General features: G+C 41.8%; 1 protein-coding gene across 13 annotated transcripts in view; it reads left to right on the top strand.

Moving 5' to 3' along the window:
• ADGRL3 (adhesion G protein-coupled receptor L3) overlaps window positions 1-19,019 on the top strand; it is a 1,522,275-nt gene that overhangs the window by 878,690 nt on the left and 624,566 nt on the right. For all 13 annotated transcript variants that reach the window (XM_073595048.1, XM_073595046.1, XM_073595028.1 and 10 more), the window contains one exon: window positions 10,363-10,539. In XM_073595048.1, the coding sequence (XP_073451149.1) occupies window positions 10,363-10,539 (177 nt within the window). The remainder of the gene's footprint in view (window positions 1-10,362; window positions 10,540-19,019) is intronic.

Genomic DNA, 19,019 nt, shown 5'->3' with positions numbered 1-19,019 from the left:
GTAGCCCAATTTTTTTTTAATATTGTAAAAGATAAGGTTACGCCAAGGAAATTGATACACAGCATGTCACGCTTCAAAATTGCGCCCGCTCGTGGAATGGCGCAAACTTTTAAAATTTTAAAATTTTCTACAGGTTACCAGTTTTGAGTTACAGAGGAGTTCTAGGGCTAGAATTATTGCTCTCGCTCTAACGATCTTGGCGATACCTCACATGTGTGATTTGAACACTGTTTTGATATGTGGACGCTACTCATGTATGCTTTTCTTATTTATTTTATGTTTTATTTTGACACTGTCCTTTATTTGTTTTTGTTTTTTTGGAAAACTTTGTTTATTGGGTTCGGTCACATCTTGACATACATTTGCAGTAGAAGTGTAATGGTGACACAGATATTATCGTTTCATTAAAAAATAAAAAGAAAAGGTAACCTATAGCAACAAAAACAGGTGTAGTATGAGGGGAGTTTCTCTTGTGTAGAGGGTATATGTCCCCTGTGCTGCCATCAGCTTGTTGTGTATGGTAGGCTCGGGACTGCAACCGCCAAATACATAGTGCCTGACAGAGCAGGCTGCCATATACAGAGCCAGGCCCCCGTCCTGTATTGGCCTCGGCAGATGAGGGGGTCTGGGTTGAACCAGATGCCGTCCGGCCTGTCCCATACCGGAGGAGGGGGGAACCCAGGACCTCTGGTTCTTAACGGCCATGATAAACTAAGGGGACATGTTGCCCAGGTCCCAATGCAATATTAACCTTTAGTGATGAGAGAATAAGAGGGGGGAGAAGGAAAGGCTTTTTATAGCAACTTACCGACATGGGAGGAATGTGTAGGAAAAAATGGACTGGGGAGAGGGGAACGTCTAGCCCCAGAATTTCTTTAACCTGTTCTTTAACATCCTTCCATTGGTTCTTCTGCTATGAATAGACCTTCGAAGTGTGTAAGTGATGTAATGTCTCTTAAAGAGCCGCCATGTACCTCAAAAAAGTGGTGCAATTGTCTGTACCTCCAGAAGTTAATTTGCAGTCCCCTGGGTCTAGCCATCAGGGACTCAAAGGGCTCAAAGTTTGCCGTTCCTCAGTAATTTTCCACAGCTGGCATTCCCGTCATCTACCCAGGTTCCAAAGAAAGTCATGTGTTCTTCTGGGGGAAACCAGAGGAATCCTCCCAATGGTGCCAGTGGGGACACAGAGGGGGCCAGATCCAGCGCCCAGTTGACGCGGTCCCATGTCTTAAGAGCGTGGGTCATCAAGGGGGACGTAACCTCCGACAACCCTCTGTGTTTGCACGAGAGCCATGGGGCATAGGATAGGTTTCTTCCCACCATATATTTCTCCATAGGTACCCAGAGTTTAGACTGGATGTGGAAGCGCCAGTTCAGGATCCTCTGAAGCACTATAGCTTGGTGGTACCTTTGTATATCTGGAATTCCCAAACTGGAGCGTTTCGGGCATTTCTGTATTTTCAGGGCTTTACGCAGTTTCTGTGAGTTCCATATGAAGCTAGTGAACAGGCTGGACAGTTGGGTAAAAAATAGTCGTGGGATAGGGAGCATCTGCATATAAAACAGTATCCTGGGGAGGACATTCATTTTTATGATATTTACCCTCCCTAGCCAGGTGAAGGCAGTTTTCGAACAGTGTAATAAGTCTTGTCTGACCGCAGTCACCAACCAGGGGTAGTTAGCTGAATACAGTGTGTCAAAGCAGTCTGTTAACTGAATGCCTAGGTATCGCAGGGAGGTCGAAGCCCATGTAAAGGGGAATGTGATTTGTAGACTGTTGGTAATGGCAGAGGATAACTGTATAGGCAGAATTTCAAATTTTGTGAAATTAATATTAAAGTTCGAGAGCGCCCCGAAATGCTGGAGTTCTATCATCAGGACCAGCAACAAGATCACTTGGTTTGTTAAATGGAACAGAACATTGTCAGCGTAAGCTGAGAGTTAATGTTCCGTGTTGCCCACTGTTAGGCCTGTGATGTATGTATTCTCTCTCACTTTATGCATCAAGAGCTCAAGGGCTAGTGTAAAGAGCAGAGGCGAGAGGAGACACCCTTGTCTCGTACCATTCCTGATCGAGATTCTGGATGAGAAAATACAGTTGATTTTAACTTGTGCACTAGGTTCTGAGTAGAGGACTAGAATCCAGGCTAGCATGTTCATGCCTAACTCAAATTGTCTAGGACTTCATGGAGATAGGACCAGTCAATGTGTTTGAACGCTTTCTCAGCGTCTGTGGACAGTATTAAATAAGAAGGTGGCTCCTGCTTATGCCTAGCCCAGTGAATAAGCTGTATCGCTCGGATGGAATTGTCTCTAGCCTCACGTCCGGTAATGAATCCTGTTTGGTCAGGGTGGATTATGTGGGGTATGAGGTGCTTCAGTCGGTTCACCAGAATTTTTGCCAGTATCTTTATCTTTATGTCAGTGTTCAGTAAAGATATGGGGCGATAACTCTGAAGGACAGTCGGGTCTTTGCCTTCCTTCGGTATTAACGATATATGTGCCAGTAGCTACTCTGGAGGGATAATGCTGCCTGTATCTACACATGGGGTTCATTAGTATCGGGGAGAAAGTTGTGTAGTACGCTTTAGTGAACCTGTCCGGGCCTGGGCTTTTCCCATTGGGCAGCGATTTACCAGTTAATTCAAGCTCTTCAGTAGTGATTGGGGACTCTAAGTCTGACCATTGGTCATCGGTCAGGGGCGGTAGGCCGGTCCTTGACAAATTGTCTCGGATCTTAGTCAGCCTGGCAGCTCTAGCATCATTAGTCAGGTTGGCATTTAAGTTATATAGCTCTGCATAATAGTCTCGGAACCCCGAAGCTATCTTAGATGACTGAAACACCAGTTCCCCAGAGGAGGAGCGGAGTTTATGTACATATGTCTGGGCACATTTTGGGGTTCTTGTCAGCACACGGCCGCATTTATTAGCATGTTCATAATATTTATGGGACAGGTATCGTAGTTGTTTTCGTGCTTGAAAGTCTGATAAGCACGAGAACAGCTCTCTAAGCTCCATCAGTTTTATTAAAGCCTCAGGGTCCCCCCCACTCTTATGCTTGAGTTCTGCTTGTTGGAGTGTGGTAAGGACCCTGTGGAAGTCTACTTGTCGTTCTTTTTTAAGTTTAGTGCCCAGGGAGATTAGCTCTCCCCCTATCACCACCTTATGGTCCTCCCAGATCGTCCCATTGCTAAGGTTGTCCGTTGTGTTTTCTTGAAAATAATGTGTCAAGGCCTCCGAGGTCTTTGAAACTACTACAGAATGTTCCAAGTTTTTTTTTAGTCGCCAGGCACTATGGGTGCCTGAGGGCAAGGCGAGGGTAACAGTTACCGGTGCATGGTCTGATATCGTAATGTTCTTGATGGATGAGTGTTCCAGGAGTTCCAACGTGGGGTGGTCTACATAGAGCAGGTCTATACGGATATATACATTGTGTACCTTTGAGTAGTAACTAAAGTCCCTGCCTGAGGGGTGGAGTACTCTCCAGCTATCGACTAGTCCAGGGGCCTGGAGGGATTTACAGAAGTGTTTAAGAAATGCATAGGAGTGGGTGGGCCGCCTGTGGGATGTGTCCAGTGAGGGGTCGGGGCTTACATTGAAGTCACCCCCGAGAATCAGGGATCCTTCCTTAAACTCGGCCAGGCGCTCTAAAGCCATGTCGATAAAAGCTAGCTGATTTTTATTGGGGGCGTATATGGTGGCGAAGGTGTATTTTGTACCAGAAATAGTCCCTTTCAGAAAGATGTAGCGGCCCTGAGGGTCTACCAGGTTGCCCGTGTGTTGGAGGACAGGTTTTATGGATTGCTATGGCTGTGCCCCTGGATTTACTGACTGGGGAAGTACATAAATACCACTGACTGTACAGATGAGTGGGCAGTTTAGGTACTGACTGGTGTGTAAAGTGTGTCTCTTGTAAGGAGACAACCTGTGCTTTCATTTTCTTCAGTTCCCACCATAACTTACTACGTTTACAGGGGGAGCAGAGACCACAAACATTGTATGAGATTACCTTGATAGTAACCATAGTGATGTAGAAGAACTGGCTGCTCTCATGGCAGGCGGGGGGCCCGGTGCGAGCAGTGAAAGACTGGATGGATCCTGTGAAATGTGATGTAGTACTGTATGTCACTGCTGGGCACTTGCTTGGCACAGTAAAAAATTCAAAACTCACTTTTGGGCACACGATCGCTCTCCACTCGCGCTGTATCGGCGTGAAGAGAGGAGAGCGTTGAACCCCTGTATGACCCCGCATTGTTTACATTGTGATGGCTCCATCATTGAGCCTAGCTCTGAAGAAGGGGGTGCGCTCCTGAAACGTGTTAGCTTTACCCCGTGTTCTGTGCATGTCCATGCATTGTTTTTATGGCCTTTTGTCAGTTGCATTTTGTGAGTACCCACTTTAATATAAAACATTTTTATTATTAAATTATCTTTGGTAATGCACTAGGTGTGCGTGCCCTCCATTTCTGTTTTTCTTGTAGTTCCTTTCGGATTACCCCATATGAGGAAGGCAGCATCCACCCACTTTTGGATACCATTATATACCTTTCACACCACCATTTTATTTGATATCTGTTACTCCACACCTTGGAAGACCTATTAGCGCTGGAAGTGACTGTGTTTTTTGGAGCGATCACGTGGTAAAGGGCTGCTGTCATTGGCCCTTTACTGTGATGCACTATGCATCGGGTCCGTGAACCCAGCAAGCACGGACAGTTCCGTGTGCGCGTGATTCTGGGAGGACTTCATAGTACGCCCTCCTAGAGTTATCGAGCCACACTGTAGCCGTCATTCGGCTATGGCGCGGTTGTTAAGTGGTTAAAGGAGCTGCAGGAATATCTGGCAAGTACTGGATGTGTGGTACAAGTGACAACCTGTATTCTTTATATGTCAACCTGTATTCTTTATATGTCTAGGCTATGGGGTAGAGTGGCCAGATGGAAGCCTCTTTTTACCAATAAAAACATGCAAGCCTGGCTACATTTGCAAAAACACATCTGAAGTCTTCCAAAAGCATGTGTTAAAATGTGTTATGGTCTGATAAAACCAAGGTTGAACTTTTTGGCCATAATTCCAAAAGATATGTTTGGCGCAAAAACAACACTGCTTATGACCAAAAGAACACCATACCCACAGTGAAGCATGGTAGTGGCAGCATCATGCTTTGGGTCTGTTTTTCTTCAGCTGGAACAGGGGCCTTAGTCAAGGTAGAGGGAATTATAAACAGTTCCAAATACCAGTCAATATTGGCACAAAACCTTCAGACTTCTGCTAGAAAGCTGAACATGAAGAGGAACTTCACCTTTCAGCATGACAACGACCCAAAGCATACATCCAAATCAACAAAGGAATGGCTTCACCAGAAAAAAATTAAAGTTTTGGAATGGCCCAGCCAGAGCCCAGAACTGAATCGGATTGAAAATCAGTGGGGTGATCTGAAGAGGGCTGTGCACAGGAGATTCCCTCGCAATCTGACAGATTTGGCAAATATTGCCAAGTCAAGATGTGCCATGCTGAGACTCATACCCAAAAAGACTGAGTGCTTTAATAAAATCAAAAGGTGCCTCAACAAAGTATTAGTTTAAGGGTGTGCACACTTATGCAACCATATTATTTTAGTTTTTTATTTTTACTTCCCTCCACCTAAAAAAATGATTTCAGTTTCTTGTTCAACTGAGTTGTACGGTTTATAGATCAGGTTAAAGGTGGAAAAAGATCTGAAATGATTTATCTTAGTCTCATTTTTTTACATCACAGAAACCTAAAATTTTAACAGGGGTGTGTAGACTTTGTATATCCACTGTGTGTGTATGTATGTGTGTATGTATATGTGTATATATATATATATATATATATATATATATATATATATATATATATATATATACTGTATTGTCAAAAGTATTGGGGCTCCTGCCCTTACATGCACATGAACTTTGATGTCATCCCAGTCTTAGTCCGTGGAGTTCAATATTGAGTTGGCCCACCCTATAACAGCTTCAACTCTTATGGGAAGGCTGTTCACAAGGTTTAGGAGTGTGTCTATGGGAATGTTTGACCATTCTTCCAGAAGCGCATTTCTGAGGTCAGGCACTGATGTTGGACGAGAGGGCCTGCCTTGCAATTTCCACTCTAATTCATCCAAAGGTGTTCTATCGGGTTGAGGGCATGACTCTGCAGGCCAGGAAAGTTCCTCCACCCCTAACTCGCTCAATACTTGTTTTTATGGACCTTGCTTTGTGCACTGGTCCAACTCATTTGTTGGAGGGGGGATTATGGTGTGGGGTTGTTTTTCAGTGGTTGAGCTTGGCCCCCTAGTTCCAGTGAATGGAACTCTTAAGGAGTCAGCATACCAAGACATTTTGGACAATTTAATGCTCCCAACTTTGGGGGAATAGTTTGGGGATGCCCCTTCCTGTTCCAACATGACTGCGCCCCAGTGCACAAAGCAAGGTCCATAAAGACATGGATGAGCGAGTTTGGAGTGGAGGAACTTGACTGGCCTGCACAGAGTCCTGACCTCAACCCGATAGAACACCTCTAGAATGTATTAGAGTGGAGACTGTGAGCCAGGCCTTCTCGTTCAACATCAGTGCCTGACCTCACAAATGCGCTTTTGGAAGAATGATGAAACATTCCCATAGACACACTCCTAAACCTTGTGGACAAGGTTTGGACTGGAATTGGATTTCTGCCAGACATATCATCAATTTTAGTCTCATTTAATCACCTTAAATGCACCTTGAAGATTCTGAGGCCACATGAAAAAGGTGTTATGGTTACATGAGACTAAGAAGGTGTACCTTCCAACATGGCAATGACCTAAAACACACAGTAAAAATTACCACACAGTGGTTGAAGGAGAGACAGGTGAATGTCCTTGCGTGGCTCAGTCAGAGCACAGACTTAAACCACATTGAAAATCTGTGGAATGACTTGAAGACTGCAGTCCATACCATAAACGGTCACCATCAAATTTAACTGAACTTGAGCAGTTCTGCAATGAGGAGTGGGCAAATATTGCAAAGTCTAGATGTACAAAGTTAGTAGAGACATATGCTAACAGACTTAAGGCTGTAATTATGGTGGTTCAATAAAATACTGACATGGGGGGTCCTTTTTCCAACTCAGTGATTGTTTGTTGATTTTTTTTTTCTGACATGTTATATTCTTGACTTGGATGTTATAAGTTGCACTAGTAAAAACAGCTGGACAAAACACAAACTGTGTCTGTCCTAATTTCAGGCTGCAAAGCAACAAGATGTGATTACTTTAAAAGGAGGTGATTAAACATTTTCTATACCCACTGTATGTATGTATATACAGTATATACAGTTTTGCTCATAAGTCTACATACCCTGGCAGAATTTGATTTCTAGGCAATTTTTCAGAGAATATGAATAACAAAAAAAACCTTTCCTTTCACTCCTGGTTAGTGTTTGGCTAAAGCCATTTATTATCAATCAACTGTGTTTACTCTACCCAAATGACCTTGATCAAAACTTTACATACCCTGGTGATTTTGGCCTGAAAAAATGCACACAAGTTGACACAAAGGGGTTTGAATAGCTATTAAAGGTAACCATCCTCACCGGTGATCTGTTTGATTGTAATTAGTGTGTGTGTGTGTATAAGAGGTCAATGAGTTTCTGGACTCCTGACAGACCCTTGCATATTTCATCCAGTGCTGCACTGACATTTCTGGATTCTGAGTCATGGGGAAAGCAAAAGAATTGTCAAAGGATCTGCGGGAAAAGGTAGTTGAACCGTATAAAACAGGAAAGGGATATAAACAGATATCCAAGGAATTGAGAATGCCAACCAGCAGTGTTCAAACTCGAATCAAGAAGTGGAAAATGAGGGGTTCTGTTGAAACCAAACCACGGTTAGGTAGACCAACTGAGGTTTCAGTCACAACTGCCAGGAAAATTGTTCAGGATGCAAAGAAAAACTCACTAACTTCAGGTGAAATACAGGACTCTCTGAAAACACGTGGTGTGGATGTTTCAAGATGCATAATAAGGAGGCACTTGAAGAAAGATGGGCTGCATGGTTGAGTCGCCATAAGAAAGCCATTACTACGCAAATGCCACAAAGTATCCCGCTTACAATACGCCAAACAGCACAGAGACAAGCCTCAAACCTTCTAGCACAAAGTTATTTGGAGTGATAAGACCAAAATTGAGCTTTTTGGCCACAACCATAAACGCTACATTTGGAGAGGAGTCAACAAGGCCTATGACGCAAGGTACACCATTCCTACTGTGAAACATGGAGGTGGATCACTGATGTTTTGGGGATGTGTGAGATAGAAAGGCATAGGAAATTTGGTCAAAATTGATGGAAAGATGAATGCAGCATGTTATCAAAAAATACTGGAGGAACATTTGCATTCATCAACCAGGAAGCTGCACATGGGACATACCTGGACATTCCAACATGACAATGATCCAAAACACAAGGCCAAGTCGACCTGTCATTGGCTACAGCAAAATAAAGTGAAGGTTCTGGAGTGGCCATCTGTCTCCTGACCTCACTATCATTGAGCCACTGTTGGGAGATCTCAAACGTGCAGTTCATGCAAGACAGCCCAAGAATTTACAGGAACTGGAGGCTTTTTAGCGAGAGGAATGGGCATCTTTTGCTATAGCAATAGAGACGCTTGCTTTGAGGTTTAGGAAATCTGAGGAATATAAAGGAATAGTAATGGGAAATAGGAAGGAGGTCATTGGTCTTTATGAGGATGATATAATACTGTATATGGATGACACATAAAACTCCTTAAGAGCCCCTTCACACTGAAAGCGCGGGGGTGTCAGCGGTAAAGTGCCGCTAAAACTAGCGGCATTTTACTGTCGTTTTGGAGGCGCTTTTCGGCCACTAGCGGGGCGCTTTTAACCTCTGCTAGTGGTTGAATAAAGGGTTAAAAGCACTTTGCAGGCCCTGCCCATTAAATTCAATTGATTTCAATAGGCAGGGGGGCTTTGGGAGCGGTGTATACACTGCTCCTATAGCGCCTCAAAGAAGCTGCTTGCAGGACTTTGGTATGAGAGCCTGGTGGGTTAGTTGCTGGAAGGGCCGCTCTGGGGTTCCAGATGTTGGAGAGGTGATCACCAACCAGACAGCAGACAGGCTGGAAGTAGGAGCCTCCGATATCCATACCCAGAAGTTGGATCAAACAGTCCATACACAGTTCAGGAGTTAGTGGACCCCAGAGGAAGCAGGCAGGTTGGTAGAAGTACAGACAGGTGATGCTGGAGCAGGAGCAGGGCAAACAGGTCAGGTCACAGGCCGGGTCAACAACAGGCAGGCAGCGAGGTATCAAAGGAGCAGGCAGGTTCAAAGTCAGAAGCAGGCCGAGGTCAGGTGGAGGCGGAGAGCAAGGAGAGTCCAAAGGTCAAGCCGGGTCGAGATCAAAACACACAAAGGCAGGTAAACAGGAGCAGGGGTCACAGGGAGCTGCAGATCAGACAGCACCGATCCAGTGTGCATCTCCAGTTTAAGTAGGCCGTCTGGCACCAATTGCCGCACGCACACGCGTACTGGCGCGCACAGGAGCGCGCCAGAGTGGCTAACACTGCGTCTTCTACCGGGGCTTTCCTGACACTGGGATTGCAGATGAGGTATTTTTCAGGTGCTTTACAGGCACTATTTTTAGCGCTAAAGCGCCTGAAAAACATCTCCAGTGTGTAAGGGGTCTAACAGAAGCAATGAAACTAATAAATACGTTTGGGAAATATATTTAGGATTAAAAATCAATTGGCAGAAATCTGTTTTAATGCCACAGAGAAGAGTGGAACAATTTCCCTTGTTGAAGATAGTGGATTTAAATATTTGGGTATTCAAATTACGTTGGATCCCGATGAAAGCGATGGCAATGAATGTAAATCCTCTATTGGAACAAATTAAACGCAAGTTGAAAATATGGTCAAAGCTACCACTTTCAGTGGCAGGAAGAATTAATTTATGACAGTAGTGTTACCCAAATGTTTATATGTATTCTGACATTCTTCAGTAGTTATACCAAAATCCATATTTAAAAAGTTAAACTCACAATTTATAAAATGTATATGGGCTAATGGTAGATCCCCTTGTACCCTTGGTAAATAAATATATATATATACTTTACACAGTGAATGATTTGTTCTTTAGTGCATTAATCTTACTGTTTATTAGAACCAGACATGGAAATTAAAAATAAATGCAATCGTACAGCTATATTAATCTTTTTAGCATTTTGGAATAACAGAATGGGCCTATTTACAGTATATAGTAAGTTTACATTCAATTAGTTGACGCTAATTACTTTTTCTTTTATAGATGCCAGATATGATTAAAGTGTGTTTTTGTTTCTGTTTGCAGCAATCCGATGACTATTTCAACCCTAACTGCTCATTCTGGAGTTACTCAAAAACTAATTTTTCAGGACACTGGTCAACACAAGGCTGTAGACTTATGACAACAAACAAAACGCATACAAAGTGCTCATGTAATCATCTAACTAACTTTGCTGTACTTATGGCTCATGTTGCAGTTAAGGTAAGTTAGTGTGAGATCAATCCATAACATACAATATACACATGTACAACTTTGACATTAGGTCACATTAGAATATACAGCGTTAAAGCAGTTGTAAAATCTACACTGGTGCTTTAATTTACTCTCACATTCTAAAAACATACTGATAGGTTGAATGCATTCTAAACAAAATTGACCTTTATGTGTTTATTTGTTCTGTGCAGTATGTTGGCACTGTATAAATAAAGGGAACTAATGATCAGAATGTGGACCTTTTTCAAATGAACTAAAAGATAAAACTGCATTTCTTAATATAATGCTCCTCAGTCATATAATGATACTATTACAGTACTAAAATTGTTGTGACTAGCACTCCTGCCTTGCAGCACTAGGGTCCTTGGTTCAAATCCCTACCAAGACACTACCTGCATTGAGTTCCTGTGCTTGTGCGGGTTTCCCTTGGGTTCTCCAGTTTCTTCCCATATTCTAAATACATACTGGCAGGTGAATTGGCCAGCTGATGTGCAGATTGACCCTAGTATGTCTACGTATACATGTGAGGGACCTTAAATTGTAAGCTTCCTGAAAGTAGGGACTGATGTAAATGTGCAATTTACATTTTTGCACATTTCAGTACACTTTTAGCTTATAACCAGAAACAGAGTTGTGTTAATAAAACAGTGTGCCACATTAAAATGAGCTAACTGTTCTAGCATGAGAAATTATAAATCATCTGTCTTTAGCTTGTCGACATTTAGACTCTAAAGCTGATTTTTGATTGTCATTTATGGCTTACAGTGGTTGTAAACTCTGTTACACCACTTCTACCTACAGGTAAGCCTATAATAAGGCTTCTGGAACAGGAAAAGGTTTGACCGCACTCACAGGTTTGAAGCAAAAGTGAAGACTTTATTGAAGATAAAAAATCATCAGACAACATCGTAGACATCATGACATCAATGCAGACCTGGCAGAGATTGGCTTTGCTTTCTATCAGACTATAATAAGGCACTGTAGGTACTGTAAATATCTCCTAAACTTGCACAGTTTAGGAGATGTTCACTATATATGCTGCTTCCAACATCATCGGTGCATGCACACTGAAGAAACAGCCCGCTGGTGCTGTTTTTCAGAGCCCGTGTCGTGACGGGCTGCTCCCGTGCGCATCAGCGGGAGTGATGTCATCCAGGCTCCGGCCAATCACAGTGCCGGAGCCCGTGAACCTGGAAGTAGCTCCGGTGAACGATGTTGGCCGTGGGTGCGGAGTGTGGACGGCACTTCAGGGCATCGTTCTAAGTTAGGTATTTCATAATGAGCTAGTATGCAATGCATAGTGCTCATTGTGCCTTTTTGTCTTGGAGGTTTTTTTTTCAGAGGTTTACAACCTCTTTAAAGTACTTGACATTTTTCTGCTTTTTAAAACTTTTGTTGTTCATTTACCATTATGTCTATGCAGTATTCACAATATTATTGCTTAAAATCTCTCCTAGTTAGTCTTTAACCACCTCATCACTGTAAAAAGGGTAGATATATATTTTTAGAGTACCATTTATAAAGTCACTTCAGAAAACACACTCTCTGATGCCCAGTGCACCCATGAATAGCTGTAATTTTGTCATTGAACAGCTCAGATCAGTCATGATGTACAGAACCAATCAAATGACTCTGTACCTTTGATCACTGTGAACCAATCATAACAATCACAACTGTAAACAGTAGTAGTAGTGTTTCTAAGCATTCAGACAAGTCACAATGGAAGAAGCTCCCCTTCCTCTCTTGTGAATGGGCTGAATAAACACAGTAGGAAGGAGGATCATGGCAGATTGAAGGTGAAGGTCCTAAAGTACCACTATCCACTAATGATAATGGGGTCATTTTTTTAAAGGTGTGTGTGTGTTGAGGTGCTACTGACTACCAATAGATGTGTGATTTATTTTTTCAAGGGTGGCCACTGACCACCAATGATTGTGGGGTTTTTTTAAGGGTAGGGGGGATTAAAACACCAATGCCCAACAAGGATTGTGAAGTTGTTTTGGAGGGTATTAACATGCCAATCCCAATGGATTTTTCTGTTCAAAAGGCTTTATTAAAGGCTGAGAAAGATTACAGGCAGATCAGCTGATGCAGCAGATTTTATAGAACAATAGAGCACAGACAAGGATGAGTAGGCTCCTTATTCATGTGAATCCAAGAAAAAGTGCCTATACGCAATCAAATAGATTAAAACTAAGAAATGTATTAATGATGGACCAATGGGAAACTGTAATAGGTCCACAGAAGTTGGCGGTAAAAGGTGAGAGAATGGAGACGGAAAGAGAGGAGGAGGATAAGGGGCAATACCATGGCGCAAAGGTTCAAGCAGAGTGGAGTCAAACTCAACTGGCAAGAAGCGAGCTATCCAAGGTTACCAGTTTCTTGTATATTTTTCAATGCGGTCGTGAAGGGTTGCTTCTGTTTTGCCATGAATCATGGCATGAATGACATGCTTTTTGACCTAATTTATATTGAGCGTCAGGGACTTCCATGCTGATGCTAGTGTTTGTTTAGTCGAGATTGTAGTTTATATGAGAAGTTTAAATTGTGCATATTTGAGGTTTGGAGGTTTTCAATTTAGAAGAGCAATGGATGGTTCAGGGCTAATAGATTTGCCTAAGGCAGCTGAAGATAACTTTAGCCCAAAATGTATGTACTATAGGCATGCCCACAATATGTGGAAGTGAGTAGCACGTATTTTGCAGCCTCTAAAGCAGTCGGGAACATAGTTCGGTGCATACTTTGGAATGCAAGCTGTAACTAGGAACTTGTATTTTGTTTCTAGTGCAGCAACATTGGCAGAGCACAATTTGGTAGCCAGGCAGATATTGGCCCATTCCTATGGTTCTACTGTGACCCTGTAGGCTTGCAGTGGAAGACATAATAGATTGGTTATAGCAATCTGGTCGCATTCCACGGCCTATATACTGACCCACAACAGGGTTTCAGTAAACGCATGAAACTTGATTAGCTGGGCCACTTTGGCTGCATGATGGTATTTAATTACATGAGGTAGCCCCAAGCCTCCCCATTGTTTAGATTGATAGTTTGTGACCTGGTGTAATCATGGGTGAGTCTATTCCCAGGTGAATTAGAAAAAATGGCATTGCAGTATTTGCAGGTAATGTACAGTCAGGTCCATAAATATTGGGACATCGACACAATTCTAATCTTTTTGTCTCTATTCACCACCACAATGGATTTGAAATCAAGCGAACAAGATGTGCTTTAACTGCAGACTTTCAGCTTTAATTTGAGGGTATTTACATCCTAATCAGGTGAACGGTGTAGGAATTACAACAGTTTGTATATGTGCCTACCACTTTTTAAAGTACCAAAAGTAATGGGACAATTGGCTGCTCAGCTGTTCCATGGCCAGGTGTGTATTCCCTCATTATCCCATTTACAAGGAGCAGATAAAAGGTCCAGAGTTCATTTCAAGTGTGCTATTTGCATTTGGAATCTGTTGCTGTCAACTCTCAATATGAGATCCAAAGAGCTATCACTATCAGTGAAGCAAGCCATCATTAGGCTGAAAAAACAAAACAAACCCATTAGAGAGATAGCAAAAAACATCAGGTGTTGCCAAATCAACTATTTGGAACATCCTTAAAAAGAAAGAACGCACTGGTGAGCTCAGCAACACCAAAAGACCCCGAAGACCATGGAAAACTGTGGTGGATGACCGAAGAATTCTTTCCCTGGTGAAGAAAACACCCTTTACAACAGTTGACCAGATCAAGAACACTCTTCAGGAGGAAGGTGTATGTGTGTCAAAGTCAACAATCAAGAGAAGACTTCACCAGAGTGAATACAGAGGGTTCACCACAAGATGTAAACCATTGGTGAGCCTCAAAAACAGGAAGGCCAGATTAGAGTTTGCCAAACAACATCTAAAAAAGCTTTCACAGTTCTGGAACAATATCCTATGGACAGATGAGACCAAGATCAACTTGTACCAGAGTGATGGGAAGAGAAGAGAATGGAGGATAGGAACTGCTCATGATCCAAAGCATACTACCTCATCAGTGAAGCATGGTGGTGGTAGTGTCATGGAGTGGGCATGTATGGCTGCCAATGGAACTGGTTCTCTTGTATTTATTGATGATGTGACTGCTGACAAAAGCAGCAGGATGAATTCTGAAGTGTTTCGGGCAATATTATCTGCTCACATTCAGCAAAATTCTTCAGAACTCACTGGACAGCGCTTCACAGTGCAGATGGACAATGACCCGAAGCATACTGCGAAAGCAACCAAAGACTTTTTTAAGGGAAAGAAGGAAAGAAGTGGAATGTTATGCAATGGCCAAGTCAATCACCTGACCTGAATCCGATTGAGCATGCATTTCACTTGCCGAAGACAAAACTGAACAAAACAAGAACAAGCAGGAACTGAAGACAGTTGCAGTAGAGGCCTGGCAGAGCATCACCAGGGCTGAAACTCAGCATCTGGTGATGTCTATGCGTTCCAGACTTCAGGCTGTAATTGACTGCAAAGGAGTTGCAACCAAGTATTATAAAGTGAAAGTTTAAAGGATGATTGTTAATCTGTCCCATTACTTTTGGTCCCTTAAAAAGTGGGAGGCACATATACAAACTGTTGTAATTCCTACACCATTCACCTGATTTTGATGTAAATATCCTCAAATTAAATCTGAAAGTCTGCAGTTAAAGCACATCTTGTTTGTTTAATTTCAAATCCATTGTGGTGGTGTATAGAGCCAAAAAGATTAGAATTGTGTCGCTGTCCCAATTTTTATGGACCTGACTGTAGGTATACACAAACTGGGAGCATGGGAAAGAGGTACAAAATCTTAGGAAGGTGCATTATTTTGACTGCTGTGATTTAACCTTCACGATAGATGTAAGGAGGACCACTGTGACATAAGGTTAGATAATTTGGTTAGCATCGGATGGGGGGTAGTTTGCACAAAATAAGGATGTGTACAAGGCTGTGAGGGTAATTCCTAGATATGGAATTTAATCTGGGGACCATTGAAAGAAAAAGATGATAGTAGGGAGGAAAGATCTTGTGTAGAGAGGGTCACGCTGAGCGATTATGATTTGGTGGTAATAAGTTCTAAGCCAGACAGCTGAAAACTTTCCTAGTAGCAGTAGTAAGTTTGGGGTGGAGACATATGGGGATGTAACATATAGGAGGACATCGTCTGCAAATAGATTAAGTTTGTGGTGGTTCCTGGCTAATTAGACTCCTGAAATATCAGAGGATGTATGGATAAGTTGAACAAAGTTTTCTATGGAGAGGGAAAATAATAAAGGGGAGAGTGGGCTACCCTGCCTGATTCCTCGCCCTATAGGAAAGAGGTTTAGGTTTGTAGCCGGAGTACTTTCTGTAATCATTAGACATGTGCATTTGTTTTCGTCCGAATTTCAGGTATTTTTGTTATCGTTTTAACAAACGAAAGTGCAGAATACGAAAAACCGAAAGATCCGACATAAACAAATGCTTTATTTCCGTTTTCGTTGTGACAACAGTTCGATATAGATAGGAGATTCGACATGACGCTGACAATAACAATCTGTGTCTATTGAACCTGTGGTCGAATGTGCCTAACCTTAACTCTATTAGTCCAAGATTATTCTACATAGAGAGAAAAGATTCAACATAGAGAGAAAAGATCGCTGCTGGAATTGGGTGGGGGAAGTAAAATAATGATGATGATGAATGTTATTGGCCGATTGTAACCAAAGAGGAGGGGCAGTAAAATAGCTAGAACTAAGTACACACGTACAGCCAACTTACTTTCACTTACGACTTGCTAGTAGAGAGAGACACACACACTGAATCAGAAGACAGTCAATCTTAGCTGATCCGTTTGTCAGAGAACCTGAATTATTTAGCAGTTAAGCATAAGCACAGCAGCAGAACAATAGTGAAGCAAGCTACAGTTCAACTTAACTTTTTCATAATAATCTGCTGCTATTGTGTTAGGGTTGTGAACTTGATAGTGATACTAGTGTTGCTAGTGTTGTGATAACCTCAGAGGCTGCCCGTGTTGTGGGGGGGGATTTATTATTATAAATTCTATATTATAATGCCATATCAATATCTGACAAAACGTCGGATGCCGCACTCGCCATTGCACTTGGAGATTGAGAAACGAGTGTGAAAGTTGGCTGACTGTTGGGGTAGAGTAGACCATTCAACATGAACGACGAAGATTCGACAAAGCAACGAAAAATATACAAACGTTGAATCTTTGGCTTATGGTGTCTGTCGAAAGTTCTAAGAACATTCGACGGAGCAGCTAAACTGTACGACGCTGCAATCGTACATTTCCGGTCAAATGCATCCGCCCATAGGCTATAGAAAAAGTCTAATGTTGGTTGACTAGTAAAATAATTAATAAATATAACCATACTGCGAAAGCAACCAAAGCTTTGCACATCTAGAGAATTTAATTTTAGCCCATCCTTCTTTGCCAAAAAGCTTAAGCTCAGTCAGATTGGATAGAAAGTGTCTGTGAACAGCAATTTTCAAGTCTTGCCACAGATTCTCAATTTGATTTAGGTCTGGACTTTGACTGGGCCATTCGAACACATGAATATGCTTTGGCCTAAACCATTCCATTGTAGCTCTGGCTGTATGTTTAGGATCATTGTCCTGCTGGAAGAGGAACCTCCGCCCCAGTCTCAAGTCTTTGGCTTCATCCATCTACCCATCAACTCTTACCAGCTTCCCTGTCCCCGCTGAAGAAAAGCATCCCTACAACATGATGCTGCCACCACCATGTTTCACGGTGGGGATGGTGTGTTCAGGGTGATGTGCAGTGTTCTTGTTTTCCACCACACATAGCGTTTTGCTTTTAGGCCAAAAAGTTAAATTGTGGTCTCATCTGACTACAGCACCTTCTTCTACATTTTTGCTGTGTCCCCCACATGGCTTCTCGCAAACTGCAAATGGGACTTTATATGGCTTTCTTTCAACAATGGCTTTCTTCTTGCCACTCTTACATAAACGCTAGATTTGTGGAGTGCACGACTAATAGTTGTCCTGTGGACAGATTCTCCCACCTGAGCTGTGGATCTCTGCAGCTCCTCCAGAGTTACCATGGGCCTCTTGACTACTTCTCTGATTAATGCTCTTTTTGCCCAGCCTGTCAGTTTAGGTGGACGGCCATGTCTTGGTAGGTTTGCAGTTGTACCATACTCTTTCATTTTCATATGATGGATTAGACAGTGCTCCGTGAGATGTTCCAAGCTTGGGATATTTTTTTTATACCCTATCCCTGTTTTAAACTTCCCCACAACTTTATGCGTGACCTGTCTGGTGTGTTCCTTGGCCTTCATGACGTTTGTTCACTAAGGTTCACTAGCAAACCTCTGCAGGCTTCACAGAACAGCTGTATTTATACTGAAATTAAATCAGACACAGGTGGACTCTACATTGGAATGATTTAGACCAAAGAATATTCATGTGTTAGAATGGCCCAGTCAAAGTCCAGACCTAAATTCAATTGAGAATCTGTGGTAAGACTTGAAAATTGCTGTTCACAGACATTCTCCATCGAATATGACAGAGCTTGAGCTATTTTGCAAAGAAAGATGAGCAAAAATGTAATTCTCGAGATGTGCAAAGCTGGTAGAGACATACCCAAAAAGCCTTGCAGCTGTAATTGCAGCAAAAGGTGGTTTTACAAAGTATTGACTCAGGGGCTGAATACAAATGAACGCCACACTTTTCAGATTTTTTTTGTAAAAACTTTAAATATAACCTTCAGGAGACCATAACACCAAATACACAAAAGTATAAAAATACAAATGTTTGTAATACCAATTTAATATACTGTACGTATAATATACAAATCTAAAAGTGACATAAATCATCACAAAAAACTTAAACACAAAAAAACAATAATAATGCATCAAAGTAATACAGCAAAAATTCATATATTATATATATATATAAAACAAAAACAATTCAGTACATGATTTTGATGGGCATATTTTGTCAGCCTTTATCCACACTGCGGGTTGATTTACTAAAACTGGAAAGTGCAAAATTTTGTGCAGCTCTGCATTCTGCATCAACTTTCAGTTTATATTTAATTTTTTTGTCAAAGCACAATTGAACATGTTGAAATTAGAAGCTACCATGCACAGTCGCACAAGATTTTGAACTCTGCAGTTTAAGTAAATCAACACCTATGTGTGGTTAGCAATGGTTTTCTGTATTTTTATTTATGTGTGTGTGTATATATATATATATATATATATATATATATATATATATATATATATGATGCAGGGGTAGACTGACTACTCCTGTGAATTGTGTGCTGAATTGTTTTTGGCATGTCAGTATATGTGTAATTTTTATTTGTTTTATATATTTTTTACTTTAGTTTATTTTACTTTTTTGAGTGGTATAGAGAGCATATGTCTTTGTGATTGTATGTTATCCATACCACTTCAAAACCAGACCTTTTTCTGACATTTGTTGTTTA

This window comes from Aquarana catesbeiana, linkage group LG01 (genome assembly GCF_042186555.1).
Source record: "Aquarana catesbeiana isolate 2022-GZ linkage group LG01, ASM4218655v1, whole genome shotgun sequence".
Taxonomy (NCBI): domain Eukaryota; kingdom Metazoa; phylum Chordata; class Amphibia; order Anura; family Ranidae; genus Aquarana; species Aquarana catesbeiana.
This window is presented reverse-complemented; position numbering and strand designations above follow the sequence as displayed.